Genomic DNA, 17,195 nt, shown 5'->3' with positions numbered 1-17,195 from the left:
ATGAGAAAATGCTCTCACTCTCTCTCGTTCTGTCACGGACCGCATTCCCTGCACACCTCAGTCAACCATCTCTCTTCTTCTGGGATATTTCAAAGTTTAGTTCAACCAAAATCCTTTCCGTAGGACTGTTTGGTGGTATGATCATGTTATTTGCGTTTCAGAATACACCCGATATAATACGATCACAAAACAACTGTTCAATTAAGGGTCATGGGGGAGCTGGAGCCTACCCCAGCAGTGGTGAGATGTGAGGACAGGGTACACTCTGGGACAGGACACCTACGGTTCATTTTAAAGTTTTCAATTCACCTAACGTACATGTTTTTGATGTGGGAGGAAGCCGAGCACCTGGAGGGAACCCAAGCAAACATGGGGAGAACATGCAAAACACTACACAGAAAGGGCCCCAGGTGGGGATCAAACCCCACAACCTCCTTGCTGTGAGGCAACGGTGCTAAACACTGAGTCACCATGCTGCTAAAATAACTATTTATTTCTTGAATTTGTACATCAGTACACATCTAGCTAGCTAGCCAGCTAGGTAGCTAGAGAGCCATATAGCACTAGCTAGCTATTTCAATTTTCAATTTCAATTTACTTTCCTTTATATAGCGCCAAGTCACAACAGAGTTGCCTCAAGGCGCTTCACACAGGTAAGGTCTAACCTTACCTGTATGGCTATATTTCTAGCTAGTTAGCTAGAAATATAGCCATATAGATCTATCTATCTATCTCATCTCCAGGAGCAGGGTTGGTGACCATGAGCTACAGTAATATATTATTATCTACGGTATATTTTTATACAGTTATATATCTTATCTACAGCACTGATTATCAACTTGTTTCTATTATCAACTGTATATACCTATTATCTACAGTATATTTTTTATCTACCCATTTCTATTATCAGCAGTATGCATTGCCTACAGTATTGCTTATTTACTCGTTTCTATTATCTACCATACATTACTATTATCTATAGTATCCATTATCTAAAGTATCTATTATCTAGAGTATCTATTATCTACCCTATATATTCAGTATTAACTACCACTTTCTATTATCAACAGTATATACCCAGTATCGACAATATACAGCTAGTATCAACAGTATCTATTATCTAAAGTCTCTATTATCTACCCTATATATTCAGTATTGATTAACTACCAGTTTCTATTATCCACAGTATATACCCAGTATCAACAGTATCTATTATCTAGAGTATCTATTATCTACCCTATATATTCAGTATTGAGTAACTACCAGTTTCTATTATCCACAGTATATACCCAGTATCAACAGTATCTATTATCTAAAGTCTCTTATCCATTGTATCAATTATCTACGGTATATAGCTGTTATCGGCAGTATCCTATCAACAGTCTCGATGTACGTTATACATATATTATTTACAATATTTATCTACTCAAGGTTTTCCTAAAGACTAGGAATGAGGTAACTTTGTAGTTACAAGGAAACCAACTGCATATTTACATCCACTATCTTACCCCAGCGCGTGCCAACCTGAGGCGCTGTCCTGATTGGTTCATGCAATGTTTTTTTAATCACCGACACAAACTTCCTCATTAAGGCAGGAGAGGAACTGGGAAATTAGGAGGCTCACGCTCAAGTCGAGCGGAGAAATCCGTTTCCCTACAAGGAACTGGGTCTATTTCCTGCCAATCATCTGCAGCTCGCTGTGCCGACAGCGACAACGTACAGGTTAATATGTAATCTTTTTTTTTTTTTTTTTTTGACAAAGCACTTCTTTCATTACACTATATTTAGTTTTTCACACATATCTTGTTTTCCAAACCTTTCAGAGATATATATATATATATATATATATATGAACTTTGAAACAAAACATCCAGCGTCGACAAAGCCGTCCTTGATCATATTTCACCAAAAATATCCTTTTGATGGAGGGGAATGCAAATATTAGTGTGAAGTGGCTTTCGGCAAATTGAGCCATGGCCAGCCAGCAAACCGCATCCTCTGTCAGGGCGTCCAGGGCCAGCCGCGCTTGTTTCAGCGGACGCTCACCGCTGCTCCAGCTCAAGTGGATTTGCAATCACACCAAACACAACTGACAGAATGTACACACAGTCAGAGAATGTCAGCTTTCATTTGTGGGTCCATACTGGGTGGACAGCGAGTCAGTACACTTTCCATTTCTTATCTGGGATGGTACTTACACATCACATACTCCCACTGAGGTCCAACAGCGTTTTGTTTTTTCCTCTGTTGGCATTATGAGAGGGTTATCCCTTTGATGTGGCTGTCTTACATTCTTACATACTAAGTGCTGATCTTTGATTTTTTTTTTTTGCTTACACTCATCTCTGAGCCTTATTGGTGACCTTTGATCCTGATCTGTGATATTTGAACATGATCGCCAAGCTTTGATGCTTATCACTCATTTTTTTTATCCTTACTGATGGACTTTGATCTTGAACTTTGATCCTGATCTATGGTGTTTGAACATGAGTTCCATCCAACCTTTGATGCTTATGACCCATTTTGAACCTTACTGGTGACCTTTGATCGTGAACTTTGATCCCAATTAGTGACTTTAAGATGCGATTATCTAGCTTTGATCCCGATTGCTAATTGTTTTAAACCTTGCTCAGGATGTGCTTTGATGCTGATAGTCTGTGTCAAAGCTCAAAGGCAAGATCTGCCACTTCATCAGGATGGGACTTTTAAGTTACTTAGATGCAGGTTACTCCTAGGTTAACCCATTATTGTTACTTACTCTTAGTAAGTCAGTTCCATTTACTCTTACCAATTAGTTATCTCATTGAGAGTTACTTGTTACCCTAAAAGGTTCCTCCAGTCTTTGGTTACATTTCGGTTAGTCAGTTACAGGTCAGTTACTGACAGATTAACCAAGAATAATTATTCTATTGCTGTTACTTTAACCCTATTCAGGACTTCAGTGCACACAATATGGAGAAAGGAATTGTCATGGGGTCCAATGGACCCCAAAAGTCCTGAATAGGGTATAAGGTAATTACTAGTTACACTAAAGTTAATCTGTTTACTCCGTTTACTCAGTTTCAGTTACCTGGATAGCAGGTTAACTGAACTGGCAGACCTGAGTGGTAGGATCAGGAGCAACTTCAAACATCAATGGCACAATGAGGATCAAAGGAACAACAATCAAAGCAGTCAGGATCAAAGGCATGATCTGCACCTTGATCTGGATTCCCATCCGCTCCACCAAACTGAACTGAACTCTATCCACGTCCTTTTACGACATCACAATTGGCCATACTGAAGACCCTATGAGTATGTAACATTATATTCGGCAATATTGTCTGTGATCTAATGAGGGAAAAACACACATCACAGTTCAGTGGCCAGTTGCCCTTAAAAATGTTGCTATTATGCTTAAAAAGCCTATATTCCATGCTTATTATTCGCTTTCAATTCTATTTAGTTGTGATTAATGGCTAACACCCCAAAAAGGCTGACATCCAAATAAATATGGACCTAACTGCAAATTTACACATGCCCTCCGCCAACACCATGCATAAATGTACACACATTCTTATACGGTTTGTCAAGCTCCAGTTTCGTGGTGGTGTGCCTCCCAGAGCCCCCCAGGCCCCTGTGCTTCTATCCGAGGCCCGTCTGTCCACTCCTGTAATAATGGCTAACAGCTGGGTATGCTAGCCCTCAGCCGCCTCGGGGTGTCTCAGCACTCCGCCGGGTTATATAAAGACTCGTAATACACGTTGAGGCACGTCCGCCAACCTCTGCGGAGTCACACCGGTGTTCTACTCAAGACCAAGGCCAGAATACTTCTGAGTATCTTATAAAATGCAGCCACCAAAAAAAAAAAAAACCCCAATGTCTTGCACACGAAAATAACTGGCGACGTCTCGACATTTGGACGCACTATGTGGAAGATTAGAGAAGTATTTGCCGTTCTACATTCATACAACAAATAACCCATCTTAATAGTTGGACACAAACCAACCATTTAGAGCACACAACAGTCCAGCGCCCAGAGAACAACTACCAGTCTGCAGACACTGCCATGGTCCAGGGTTTGGAAAGGAAGATAAACCTAATGTTATTGCAGTGTTTATTTATTTAATTGAGGGAAATAGGCATTGTCGTAATTGATGGCAAGGCCTTCTAACAAGGCCTAATAATAGCGCTGCCCGTTTATCTTGCACGAGTTGCGTTTATAGAGTTGAGACTGTAGACATGAATCGAATATGACAAAGGATCAACACGTTGATTTGACTATCACCAAAGCTAGGAAACCTCAGTTTACTGACCGTATAGAAAATGAGACCAAGGACGTGTCCTGTGATGGAATGGTGTCCGACTCAGGGGGAGTTCTAGACTCAGTCGCTTCATGCTACGGTATCTAGGGATACGTACTGGCCCAATGGGTTGTACTTTATTCTACCTCATGTAAAGTTCATGGTGCGTTATATTTTCAATTTCTAGCCAGTAGCATGAATGAGCGGGTTCGGGTAATAGCTCACCAGTGCTTAACAGGGGAAATTTGATGTTTTCATCATGGGTGCAGAGGAGGTTGCTGAATGGGATAGGAGTTGGGTTGTTGGGTTTACATCCTGTTTATGCTACTGTTTCCTTGGACAAGACGATTCAGCTGTATTGTTGTAGTCCAACGAGCTATAAGTGGGTACCAGCCTTGGCCGGGTAAGTGACCAACGATGGACTGGCATCCCATCCAGGGGGCTAATAACAGTTCCATTATTACCATTGCTCAACCCATCACACTGAACATATTTAGTGTGCTTCCATGAAGAAGCAGATATGTTACATTATGTTACTATGTTAGCAGTAATATACCTAATAAATTAACTATGTAGTAGCACAGTAAACCATGTCTTTGTATTTTAGTAGCTATAACACCATCTTTTGTTGGGTGGACAGAACTGCATTTGATTTCATTGGTACCAAGGACCTACACAGAGTACACGTCAAAACTAGGCTATAATAATTAACAATTACATAATACATATTAGACACAATTGTTACCCTCAGAGGGTTTATTTTGGCAAAGAACAAAGCCCTTGTGGTCAAAGGAAAAAAAAAAAATGTTGATTTTCACACTGATTTGTTCAGTCCCGATGACAAATATAGGTGCTTTCCAGAATTCCCATTTAAATTTGCTAAAGCCAATCACTGGTGTCAAGGTCCTTTCCATCAGCCTACTCCAACTCTGATCATTTGACCAATTTCTATCAAACCTTCCCTTAAAAGGTTCATTTTGGCAAAGGTCATGGTCATAATGATGGGTAAAGGCCTTGTCTGAGGAAGTAACCCATGTAAGACTGACAACCCATTCGGGGAGAATCATAGACTCTCATCTGTTTCAGATAAGGAATCCAGGGAAAAACCATGGGATCAATGGGCCTCATGGCCAATGTTGGGCAAGGTCATAATGGCCACCGATGTTAATTTTCAACTCTATTTAAACCAAATTTAATTATGGAATTTTCCTGACTAGGTCAGGAATCAATCATTCAAGTAAAGGTCAAGGTCATTGGGTTGAAAGGTCAGACTTGCCCAAACAAATTGTGTTTTGGAATATCTGCCAACAAATCGCAAGGACAATGACTATCAAGAATAGTCATCAGGACTTAATGGCCACAGGTATTATTGCAGACTAAAAAACATAAAACATCAAACCCACATTTTATGACTCATCTTGGTTGTGTGTATGTTTGATCAATTAGTGTACTGGAGGTATCACCGGAGGAGAAATGGCCATTTTTGCATCCAGAGCTGGACCGAGCCCTTGCTGGCACCCAGCATGCTTCGTTTGTGCAACGTGCCAAGAATTGCTGGTGGATCTGATCTCTTTACCAAACGGCAAGCTACTCTGTGGAAGACACCACGCTGAGCTACTCAAACCGCGATGCTCTTCCTGTGATGAGGTAAACTGGGAGAATTAACAGTACCATGTACCATAAAGCAGACATGTCTAACAGGTATACGTTCCCCATCAGATCATATTTGCAGATGAGTGCACAGAAGCGGAGGGTCGTTACTGGCACATGAAGCACTTTGCCTGTTTTGAGTGCGAGACCATGCTGGGCGGTCAGCGCTACATTATGAGAGGATGGCCGACCTTACTGCTGTGGCTGCTTTGAGTCATTATATGCGGTAGTACTGCGAGGCTTGTGGTGAGAACATTGGTAAGTTATTGCTTGTTTTGAAAATGTTGAGTTCTTTATAAAAATAGAGGTGCTAGATGTCTTTATTTTGTTGTTCAAATGGATATTTTCCCATTTTTTACCCTCACTCTCTTCCTGAGAATGAAGGTATTGTAATAAGGTTTGGTGTCCGTAACACAGTTCACCCTTTGGTCTACCAGATTGTTTAGGTGAATGCCCTAGATCCTAGCAACCACTCAGCCAGAACAATAGTCTATGACAATTTTCCTGAGTAGCCATCCAGCTGCTGTACATAGGTGATATATAGACATACCGTTGTTCCCGAGACACCTGTGTACCGACTCAACACACATGGCCCTAATGCCCTATAGATGTTCCTTGCAAATACAAGACATGTCATTCCAGCTGTACCAAAAGATTCTGTGGAGGAAACCTAGTTCTGAAGCCATCGGTGGTCATCTTAGGTCACTTGTTAAGTGTCCAGATCTCAAAACTATATACAGAAACAACACAACAATCAGGGCTAAACACTGGGACTGTTGTCCCTCCTCAGAAATTGAGTTCCCAGAGACCATGTCAACAAATCTGCATTAAATTATCTATATCAAATGGATCTCAAGGGTCAGAAAAGATGAGTTTCTGTAGGTGTAATGTTAAATAAGCATACACTAAAGAATCATCCTGAAGAATCCTGTAGTTATTAATTACTTTGGAATTGGGAGAAGCTATATTCTAAAGCGGTGACCGTTTTCTCCATGTGCTACTTTCATCTAGGGGTTGACCATGCCCAGATGACCTATGAAGGTGTACATTGGCATGCCACAGACCAATGCTTCTGTTGTGCCCAGTGCAAAACATCCTTATTAGGCTGCCCCTTCCTGCCTAAGCAGGGTCGCATTTATTGCTCAAAGGCTTGCAGCCAGGGGGAAGACATCCACACCTCAGATTCATCGGATTCTGCCTTCCAATCTGCACGTTCACGTGAATCGCGGCGCAGTGTCCGCATGGGGAAGAGTACCCGGCCTTCTGAACAGTGGAGACAATCACAGGTATTAAACCCCCCTACCGCCGACCCTTTGTTTGACTACAAGATTGAGCAAGGAGAAGGTGATGGAGATGCAGATGGTGACACCGATATTGTATGTCATAAACTGGCCAGTGTTGGCCTAGAGGAGGAGAGGTTCTGGAGGGAGAGGGAAGATCAGGATATAGGTGGAGAGGAGGATCCAGAAGAGTGGGCCCAGCATGAAGACTATATGACTCAGCTACTGCTCAAGTTTGGTGACCGTGGGATGTTACATCATCTTCAGCAGGCATCACCGAACACCTCCAGCCCTGTTGGTGTCAGAAGTCGGCTGATAAATGCTGCTGACCCCTGGCTAAAGCTTGATACTACTCCTGTGGGGGTTACCACCTCCTCTCCAACCCCTGCTAGTCCAACACCAAGTCAGACTACTCAATCACGAGCCAACAGCCTTAGCCCTGGAGTGATGAGTAAGACACATCTGCCTGAAATGTACTGGGCCCAGTCCCAGGATGGGTTGGGCGACTCAGCGTATGGAAGTCATCCAGGACCAGCTAGTGCAAGAAAGATCCAAGAGCTGGAATTGGATCAGGATCCGGACGGGACAGGGACACAGGTCTTCTGGCAGGACAACAGCAAGTGGTATGAAGACTCTCTCGAATGTATAACTGATGAGCTGAGACAGACTCAACAGGGTGTTGGAGACTCCATGGACTCATTGGCTTTGTCAAACATTACTGGTAAGGAGAATGTTCATTAGATGGTTATATGATAACTTGGCGTTTAGGCACAGGATATGTTTGAAACGTGGTACCTTCTTGCTTGTTTTCTTCAGGTGCTTCGGTGGATGGAGAAGGGAGGGACCGACCTGTACTATACTCCCTTCATGAACTGCAGGACTGCTCACAGGCTGCAGAGGACTGTGAGAAGATGAGCAACATGGGAACCTTCAATTCTTCTCAGCTTCACCATAGTAACAACTCCCTTAACTTTAACACAGAATTGGAACACCAGAGGTTGTCTCCAACTGGAGAAGAGGAGGAGGTAGCGTTGGTAATGAGGGGAAACACAACAGTTATGTCACTCTCACCACATCCAGAAGGTCTGTCACCCTCCTTTGTCCATGCTCCAGCTCTAAGGAGGAGCAAGTCTCAGTCCAGACCACCTCAGATGGTCACATTCTCAGAGGACACTGTAGACAACGGATATAACAACGGGTTTGAGGTCAACGTTAGAAAGCACCCAATGAGCGAGAAACCACAAAGGCGGACATATTGCTCAGATGAAACCGGAAGAGAAAGAAGTCATCCGACAAGCCATCGCAGGCACAGCAGACAGCATCACCGCCAAGGCCGGCACCACAGGAGCCGTAAAACACGCTCGGACAACGCCCTTCACATGGTTCCACTGGAGAGGGCACAGAGGCCATTTGAGCCCCAGCCACAGAGTCCAATGAACCCCCAATGTGGCGCTGTACCTCCACAGCACTCCTCGCACAGATTGCCTATGACCTACTGCCAAACCCGCCCTGATTATAACGTTCAGGGCGGGATGCACGGAGACCGGCGGGCTGAGCATTTTTTGGGTTTCTACAGAGATGATGACGACTGGTGCTCGACCTGCTCTTCCTCCTCATCGGACTCTGAGGAGGAGGGTTATTTCCTCGGACAGCCAATCCCTCAGCCTCGAGCTGCCGGTCTGTACTACGCTGAGGACTACCCGACTAGAGTTACAGCCCTCTCGTCTCAGTGTCACAGCTCACAGACTACTCGGAGAAAGCGTCACCGTACCAAAACTGTATTATCTCATAACAGCTCAGACAATTAGGGCGGCATTTACACTATAACCTGCACTACAAGAAAAATGTTTGATTTTCTGACGATGACCACACAATGTTTAATCCACTGCCCTATAGCAACTCTAGTACAAACTCAGTCAAGATTGTGATCAAATTGGATTTGACCTAAATAATATTCACCACGGCCAAATGTCAAGACGCAGATCAGAAGTGAGACCTGTGTAAATCCACTTATGGTACAAATATTAGTAAAGGAGAAACATATATTGGAATGGTACAAAATAGTCAAAAAATTTTGCGAACGCAAATTTGGCCTAGATATTAGGACTTGAAATGGTGATTGCAGGAGCTTTACGATTGTGCAACAACTTGCTGGATTTGGGTTGAGTCACGTCTCGGTAGAATTCCACAAGCAGGTCTCACACCTGAATGTGTTCAGCGCAGAGTCCTCCTGAGCAAGCGCACAACTCGCCACGAGCCTGGTGTAACTCCAGGTGAGCTTGTACTCAACTCGGGATAACCGGGTTAATGGTTTTGTGCTTGACTCCAAAAATGGACAGTGTTGAGTGCAAGTCGAGCCCGAGTAGCCACGTGTTTAATATCTGTATGAACTGAACCAACCTTTCCTAGGAAGACACGCCAAGCAGCCCCCGCCAAATCACCACTACAGAAAACTGCTAAATTCAGCTACCTGCTATACTTCTTTCACATTTGCCATTAAGTTACAATCTGTCATGTTTGCCGCAATGTCTTTGTGAACATTAAAACTGCAATGCTATTGTACAAAAGGTTAATAAAAGTAGGAATGAGAAATTAACCAAATTATTTAATGCATAATATTACAAAATGATATTGTATATACTAAGTTAAGATTTTAATACTGGTATTTTTTTTATATATATATATCTGTGGTTTAAAGGTATTGTACTTTTAAGTGTATGATGGAAAACTGCTACAAACAAAGAAGACCTCAATCTCTTGTTTGATGCAAAGAAGGTGCCGCTTCATGAACTGGTCTACACAATAAAGTGCCGTATTATTAGTACTACCGGAATTTTACTTAATCCATGACATCTGTGCACCCCCCCCCACACACAGCTCAAATATTTGAGAGTCCTTACTTTATCATAACCAGCTAAATGCTTTGTGACTTTAAAAAAAGCTTGTAATAATATTTTCTCCAAAGCTTAGTGGCGTCTGTGTTGTTTCTCAGAGAAAAAACTTGGACAATAGCGATATTTATAACATAGGGCTCATGGGGTAACTTTTCTTGCCTCCCCCCACACTCTCTCTCTTCACCAGGGGTTGAGGGTAGAAGAAGAAACATCTGCAAGCAAAAAAAGGAGTCAACACAAGGAAACGGGAATTTCTAGACAATACAAATTTATACAAGAATGTAGAACTGTTGTGAACTTTAGCAGCACCAAGTCGTAGCCGACTGCTTCGTAAATTAAATTAACAGAACCAAATGTCTTCAAGAACAGAACACAGTTTTATCTCTTCTTCTTTTAAGGGTACAAAACAAAATGTGCTGGAGAACAAACACTCAGACCATCATTCTTTGCAGTCGGAAGACGACTTTAAAGGATAGTTTACAATGACCAGCTTTCAACAGAGAATCCAGAGGTTTAAAAAACAAACAAAAAGTACTCAAAACTAACACTGCTTGTCTCTACGTGACATAGCGGCGCTGCATCCATCTCTGTTGTTCCTTGTGTTGCTGTGCTGTAAATCACGAGCAGTCCAGCAATGCAAAAATTTACTCAAGAGAACCGCTGTTTCCATCAGTCTTGGACGGTCAAACCGAGACAAACCTCCATCCCACCGTCAGTCTGAGGTCACGCCTAAATCGGGGAGACTTGTCAGTAAGCCGAGTTGTTGCCGAGTCCTGTTTTAGAAAATTTTTGACTGGTTACAGATGTGGACGGGGTGCTTGAGTCACAGACGGCAGGTTCTGGCTGACGAACCACTTCGTCCAGCTCTTTGATGAAGTGTTTGAGGTCATCCAGGCACCGCTCACGGATCTCGCCAAGGTTCTCTCTTAGTGGGACCTGCAGCTGTTTCTCCAGGCCGGGGTCTTTAGACACCAGCATCTTCACCACCATGCCGAATGTCTCGCAGTCCTGACGGTACACCTGGAGACAGACAGACAAACAGCACTTAAAAGATAGCAATGCAAAGCGCCATATACCCCCACGCGTAGTGGGCGTGATAATGAAGTGTGGAAATTATTTCCAAGAGCAAAAGACTGCTGCTTTAAAGATGGTATGTGCTCTATTTGTATCTTGAAAATTGCTACTTTACAATTCTACCTATCGCATATAAGGCCATTTGTTTTTTTTAAGATGATAAACACACCTCAGTGAAGATTTTTAGTTTGGCACATGGCAAACTGTGCTTTATTTTGTAATTACGTTTACTGTTTGTTTAGAGTTATTGTCACGTGTTCTCGCCAAATCTGGCATCAAGGAGGTACATAGAAATTTCAGGAATATGACTGTCTCACAGCTGGGGGGGGGGGGAACATTCTCGCTGTAAGGGGGAGCTGGACAGTGTTGCGGAGGAAGCCGCACAAGTTTATCCGCTTTTGGAGAAGTGTGACCACGAGGAGTTGGAGAGAAAGCCACGCCAGATGACAACGGCGGACGGCTCTCTTCACGAGTTTAATGGGACAGCTGTGTCGGCGACACACGACTTGAAATGGCTACTAGCTATTCGTGTTAGCAATGTGCATGCTAACCCGCTTATTGTTTGTGGATGGGCAAATGAAAGACTCAAGCAATACAAATGTGACGATGGCTAGTTATACTTACAGACCGTTATGTGGAACTTCTACAACTTGAAAGTATGGAAGGGCGCGGCTACTTTATTTACATACAAAGCTGTGTGAAACCACAGCAACGCCAGACAGCAGAAGAATATTCTACATGGCTGCTGTGGGATGTGGCTGTATTTCAGGGTATGTACTTATTACGACATTGTGCTTTCTGAATACACCATTTACAAAGATGCTGGAAATACAGTTGTCAGTGAAATTCAAGCAAATCTTTAGCGCTACGCAAGTACCTATATGCAGTAAAGAGAATTGGCATGTGGTGTATTGACCGCCATTTTCCTCTACACTCACCCAGTATACCACCAAGCAATGGTTTCAATCAGATGAGGCTTTCTTGAATTATTAGTGTAGTAAAAAAAAAATAAAAAAGAAGATGCGTCTTTGCCATCCATATTGGATGACGGATAACCCCCGTTTTTGAAAGGACCCTTCCTCTAGCCACTCCTGATATACCACCAAGAAGCAGTTGCAATCAGACCAGGTGTTCTTTAGTTACGGTGCGGAAACAAAAGGTTTACCGACGGCCCCCTGAACGGACATAATCCCCGAATGACAGCATAAAGAAAACAACAAAAGGATTCAACCTCCTTATAACTTAAGAAACACTTTAAGGGTTTGGATGCTACTTTGATTCAAGTTAAGTGATTTATGTGAGCTATGACAAAAATGAGAGGATGGGGTCCCTTCCTTCCTGCCCCACCAGGCGCTTAAGTGTAAACAAAACTCGGAGTTGATCAGTTTGGTGTTAACACACAACACATATTGGACAAAGTAAAATGTGCCACACTTGGGTTTTACGAACAGCCCTTTGTATAGGACCTGGTAGCCGAAGAAGCAATAAACCCTCTTGCGGTGGTTCCCCAGAGGCGTTACAGAGACCAGAAAGAACACACACTGGAACCGTGTTTGGAAACCTCTATTTCACACCAAACCTCCACTGCCCCAAAACAACATGGTACTGAAAAACAAGATTCTTTACAAACACAGGGGGACAGTATAAAAGCCCCAGACAGGAACCCTGCACAGAAGAATGCAGGACAAATGTGAGTGACACTTTTGTATAAAAGCTACACTTGAAAACCATCAAAATAACAAATGTAGAAGAAAATTTTCTTCAAGGATTCTTGACTATTTTCCAACCAGTGTTATTTCTAGGCTTGAGATAGGACAACATTACATGATGGGTTTGGCTGCCAATGCACACACTGATAGAGTTCATCCCAGTGATGTTCCACTGGATTCATGTCAGGTGATCGTCAGAGTCATTGCCGCCATATTGGTTCATTGTCCCACTCAAACACCATATGGTAACAACACAAGGAAGATAAATGCCTACAAAATCTTGCTGTAATGTTGCACCGGAAGATTTACTTGGACAAAAATCAGCTATGGTCTAAAACTGAGAACAGATGGCAGCCCAGACCACAACACAGCCTCCACCAAACAGTCATCCATTGAGGAAACAAGCACTCATCATTTAGTCATGTGGAAAAGCAATGACTGTTCATAATGTGTTGACCATGTGACATCCAGCTCCCTCTTGCTTCTCAAGTCAAAATCTGGACATGTTATGGTCTTCTTGAACAAATGCCCAAAGCTTCAACATGTCTAGACCCCATTCCAACACCAGCCTGTCTTAACCTTGAGAACCACACTTTCGTTACCCTCTCTTCACAATAGAGTGCGCCAGTTGAATCCTATGATGTACATGTGCAGATGCCAATGACCTACAGAGCCCCAGATACCAAAACTTCAAAGATAGAGTAGTGTTCAGAATAATAGTAGTGCTATGTGACTAAAAAGATTAATCCAGGTTTTGAGTATATTTCTTACTGTTACATGGGAAACAAGGTACCAGTAGATTCTCACAAATCCAACAAGACCAAGCATTCAAGGCTATGAAATTGGGCTAATAGTAAAAAAGTAGAAAAGGGGGTGTTCACAATAATAGTAGTGTGGCATTCAGTCAGTGAGTTTGTCAATTTTGTGGAACAAACAGGTGTGAATCAGGTGTCCCCTATTTAAGGATGAAGCCAGCACCTGTTGAACATGCTTTTCTCTTTGAAAGCCTGAGGAAAATGGGACGTTCAAGACACTGTTCAGAAGAACAGCGTAGTTTGATTAGAAAGTTGATTGGAGAGGGGAAAACGTATATGCAGGTGGAAAAAATTATAGGCTGTTCATCTACAATGATCTCCAATGCTTTAAAATGGACAAAAAACCAGAGACACATGGAAGAAAACAGAAAACAACCATCAAAATGGATAGAAGAATAACCAGAATGGCAAAGGCTCACCCATTGATCAGCTCCAGGATGATCAAAGACAGTCTGGAGTTACCTGTAAGTGCTGTGACAGTTAGAAGACGCCTGTGTGAAGCTAATTTATTTGCAAGAATCCCCCGCAAAGTCCCTCTGGTAAATAAAAGACATGCAGAAGAGGTTACAATTTGCCAAAGAACACATCAACTGGCCTAAAGAGAAATGGAGGAATATTTTGTGGACTGATGAGAGTAAAATTGTTCTTTTTGGGTCCAAGGGCTGCAGACAGTTTGTGAGATGACCCCCAAACTCTGAATTCAAGTCACAGTTCACAGTGAAGACAGTGAAGCATGGTGATGCAAGCATCATGATATGGGCATGTTTCTCCTACTATGGTGTCGGGCCTAAATATCGCATACCAGGTATCATGGATCAGTTTGGATATGTCAAAATACTTGAAGAGGTCATGTTGCCTTATGCTGAAGAGGACATGCCTTTGAAATGGGTGTTTCAACAAGACAATGACCCCAAGCACACTAGTAAACGAGCAAAATCTTGGTTCCAAACCAACTAAATTAATGCCTCGCAGATGTGAAGAAATCATGAAAAACTGTGGTTATACAACTAAATACTAGTTTAGTGATTCACAGGATTGCTAAAAAAAGCAGTTTGAACATAATAGTTCTGAGTTTGTAGCGTCAACAGCAGATGCTACTATTATTGTGAACACCCCCATTTCTACTTTTTTTTTTTTTTTTTACTAATAGCCCAATTTCATAGCCTTAAGAGTGTGCATATCATGAATGCTTGATCTTGTTAGATTTGTGAGAATCTACTGGTACCTTGTTTCCCATGTAACAATAAGAAATATACTCAAAACCTGGATTAATCTTTTTAGTCACATAGCACTACTATTCTTCTGAACACTACTGTACATGATCTGCTGTGAAACACGACAGTGACATTTTAAGACATGCAACACAACCTGTTGATGTAGATGTGCCAAAGGGAGAGAAAAGAGCAGCCACAAGTAACGTTAGAGGAAATTAATGCCACATTCATGGGGTTATTTGCTCTGCAACGTTTGACAAAGTGGAAGGGATTTGCAAAAAAACTGAAATAATAGATAATGTACAAATCATTTACACAGGCGGCTTTACTTTAATCTGTCCTCAACTGCAACAGAGTGGAAAACAACAGATCAAACTGTACTGAAATTAAAGCGGCAGAAGCTAATTTAGAGTATCTGAGGAAGTATCCAATCAGCGAAACCATAACAACTTCTGTGAAAACTGGAGAACGCATTTCCTAGATAACAATGTGCTAAAACTGTACTTCTGTCCTCCAGATATCCCATCAGACAGTATGGGACCAAATCTGGACTCTGGGTGGGGTTGGGGTGCACTGTTGAAGAACTTCAAAATGTAAAGCTTTCCTTCTATGTTGTTAAAGCTGTGGATGATGGCAGTACTACATTGAGGAAGCTATGAATAAATGGTCCACAGTACCATCGGGAGAACCGTCAGTGAACTGGAACCTTTGGTTTCCACCTTGTAGCCAAACACGTTTAAAAATCCTCAAGAAATGAAATTAATCTCTTTTGTATCGCAGTCTGGACTATAAGGACTAAAACATTAAACCCTTTATTGGCTGAGGTGCCGCGTCACTCAGTGTAACCAGTTAGCCTGTACTGAAGCCAATGTCAACGTCAACAATGAGAGTGGGTTCAGGTTGAATTTCAGCAGACCAATTTCACTTAGCTACACAAACACACAGTGAGGCACCGGTAGAGCAGCGCCCAGCACAGCATCTGGCTCTTGACGGAAAGTTCTCCCCAAGATCTGAGAAGCAAAGAGACGGCTTCAGCGTTTTAAAAGGAGATAAGAATGAACTGGGCGCGTTTTGTGTCCGTGTGTATGGGAGAGATGGCTAGACCAGATAGGGTGCTGAAAGCCAACCATCTGGACAAACACGGTGCTACACAAACTTTGCTGCAAAGTCCTATAGTTCAATGTGACAAGCTGTGCCGGGGGCGACCAGATGTAGCCGGTGGGTTTCTCTTCTCCATCAACCAATCAATCATTCATCCAGGGGCCGCCACTGAAAAGGTGAATTTCTTTGGGCAGCCTTGCTCCAAAGTAGGTACTCCTGAAAAGTCCTGAAAAACTGTTGGGCAGGGCTTGAATCCAAGTGGTCAAGCTCACGAAAGACAAGCCACAAATGCCATTTCCAAAAGTGAGTGTAAGAAATAAAACAGATTGACTAGCAGAGGCAACAGATGGACCGATGAGGAGGTCCAGGCGTGACTGGCTTTCTTTGTAACGGAGGAGCTCCAAGGAGGATGTCTGCGTGGCATGTTGGCACACATACCCTCAGAATTAAATGGTGCCGAGAAAAGTTTAAATAGTTGAAGCAGAACTACGTGTCTGAAGGAACACGTTCAACAAAAGTGGCGCAGAACGCAAAACCAACAAATGCTACCGGACACCGGTGACACAGGGACAGAGACTCACATGTGTGCTTAAATATAATGAAATACAGGTGTTTTATAAATCTGTATTTCTATTGTAACAGATATTTTATTTAAGAATTGGCATTACATTTGCGATCAAGTTAAAGTAGAAGGAAAGAAAGAAATGTAAACTACAATATGTTCCAGAGTATAGGTCCCAGTTTTTTTTTAATTTTTAATTTTTAACTAGTTTGGGAGGTCCTTCGACTTATACTGTGGTGTGTTTTAATAATCAACTATGAATTACTTGTCACTATTATTTACTAACCATATATTGGACATTCCCAGAAATCAATTGACCAAACAAAATAAACTGCAATAATAAAAAGAACAAATGCCAATAATTAAAAAGTACACTACAATGCATAAAAGTCTCAAATTAAAGACTGGAAAATGTGGTAGTCCTGCTTTTATCTTCTGACAAGTGAGACAATATAGAATCCTAGCGATGGCCACACTGTCAAACCGAACACTCCATTTTAATACAATAATTAAGTTAATGTAACTCAAACTTTGAAAAACTTCTAGTCACTCATTTCTATTAATTAAACTAACTCAAAAAAATGAACTGTTGTCATAACAACTCAGTTCCTTT

General features: G+C 42.2%; 2 protein-coding genes across 4 annotated transcripts in view; one reads left to right on the top strand and one right to left on the bottom strand.

Moving 5' to 3' along the window:
• Positions 1-10,177, top strand: part of prickle1b (prickle homolog 1b) — a 72,659-nt gene extending 62,482 nt beyond the window's left edge. Inside the window, 6 exon segments of the mRNA XM_034163216.1 lie at positions 5,730-5,930; positions 6,003-6,113; positions 6,115-6,162; positions 6,164-6,191; positions 6,945-7,934; positions 8,030-10,177. Of these exon segments, the coding sequence (XP_034019107.1) occupies positions 5,730-5,930; positions 6,003-6,113; positions 6,115-6,162; positions 6,164-6,191; positions 6,945-7,934; positions 8,030-9,021 (2,370 nt within the window). The 3' untranslated portion in view covers positions 9,022-10,177.
• A 181-nt stretch (positions 10,178-10,358) lies between these two features.
• The window catches only part of pphln1 (periphilin 1), a 46,098-nt gene continuing 39,261 nt past the window's right edge, over positions 10,359-17,195 (bottom strand). For all 3 annotated transcript variants that reach the window (XM_034163394.1, XM_034163392.1, XM_034163393.1), the window contains one exon: positions 10,359-11,127. In XM_034163394.1, coding sequence (XP_034019285.1) covers positions 10,855-11,127 — 273 coding nt within the window. In that variant the 3' untranslated portion in view covers positions 10,359-10,854. The remainder of the gene's footprint in view (positions 11,128-17,195) is intronic.

Source organism: Thalassophryne amazonica, chromosome 22 (assembly GCF_902500255.1).
Source record: "Thalassophryne amazonica chromosome 22, fThaAma1.1, whole genome shotgun sequence".
In the NCBI taxonomy this organism is placed as follows: Eukaryota; Metazoa; Chordata; class Actinopteri; order Batrachoidiformes; family Batrachoididae; genus Thalassophryne; species Thalassophryne amazonica.
This window is presented reverse-complemented; position numbering and strand designations above follow the sequence as displayed.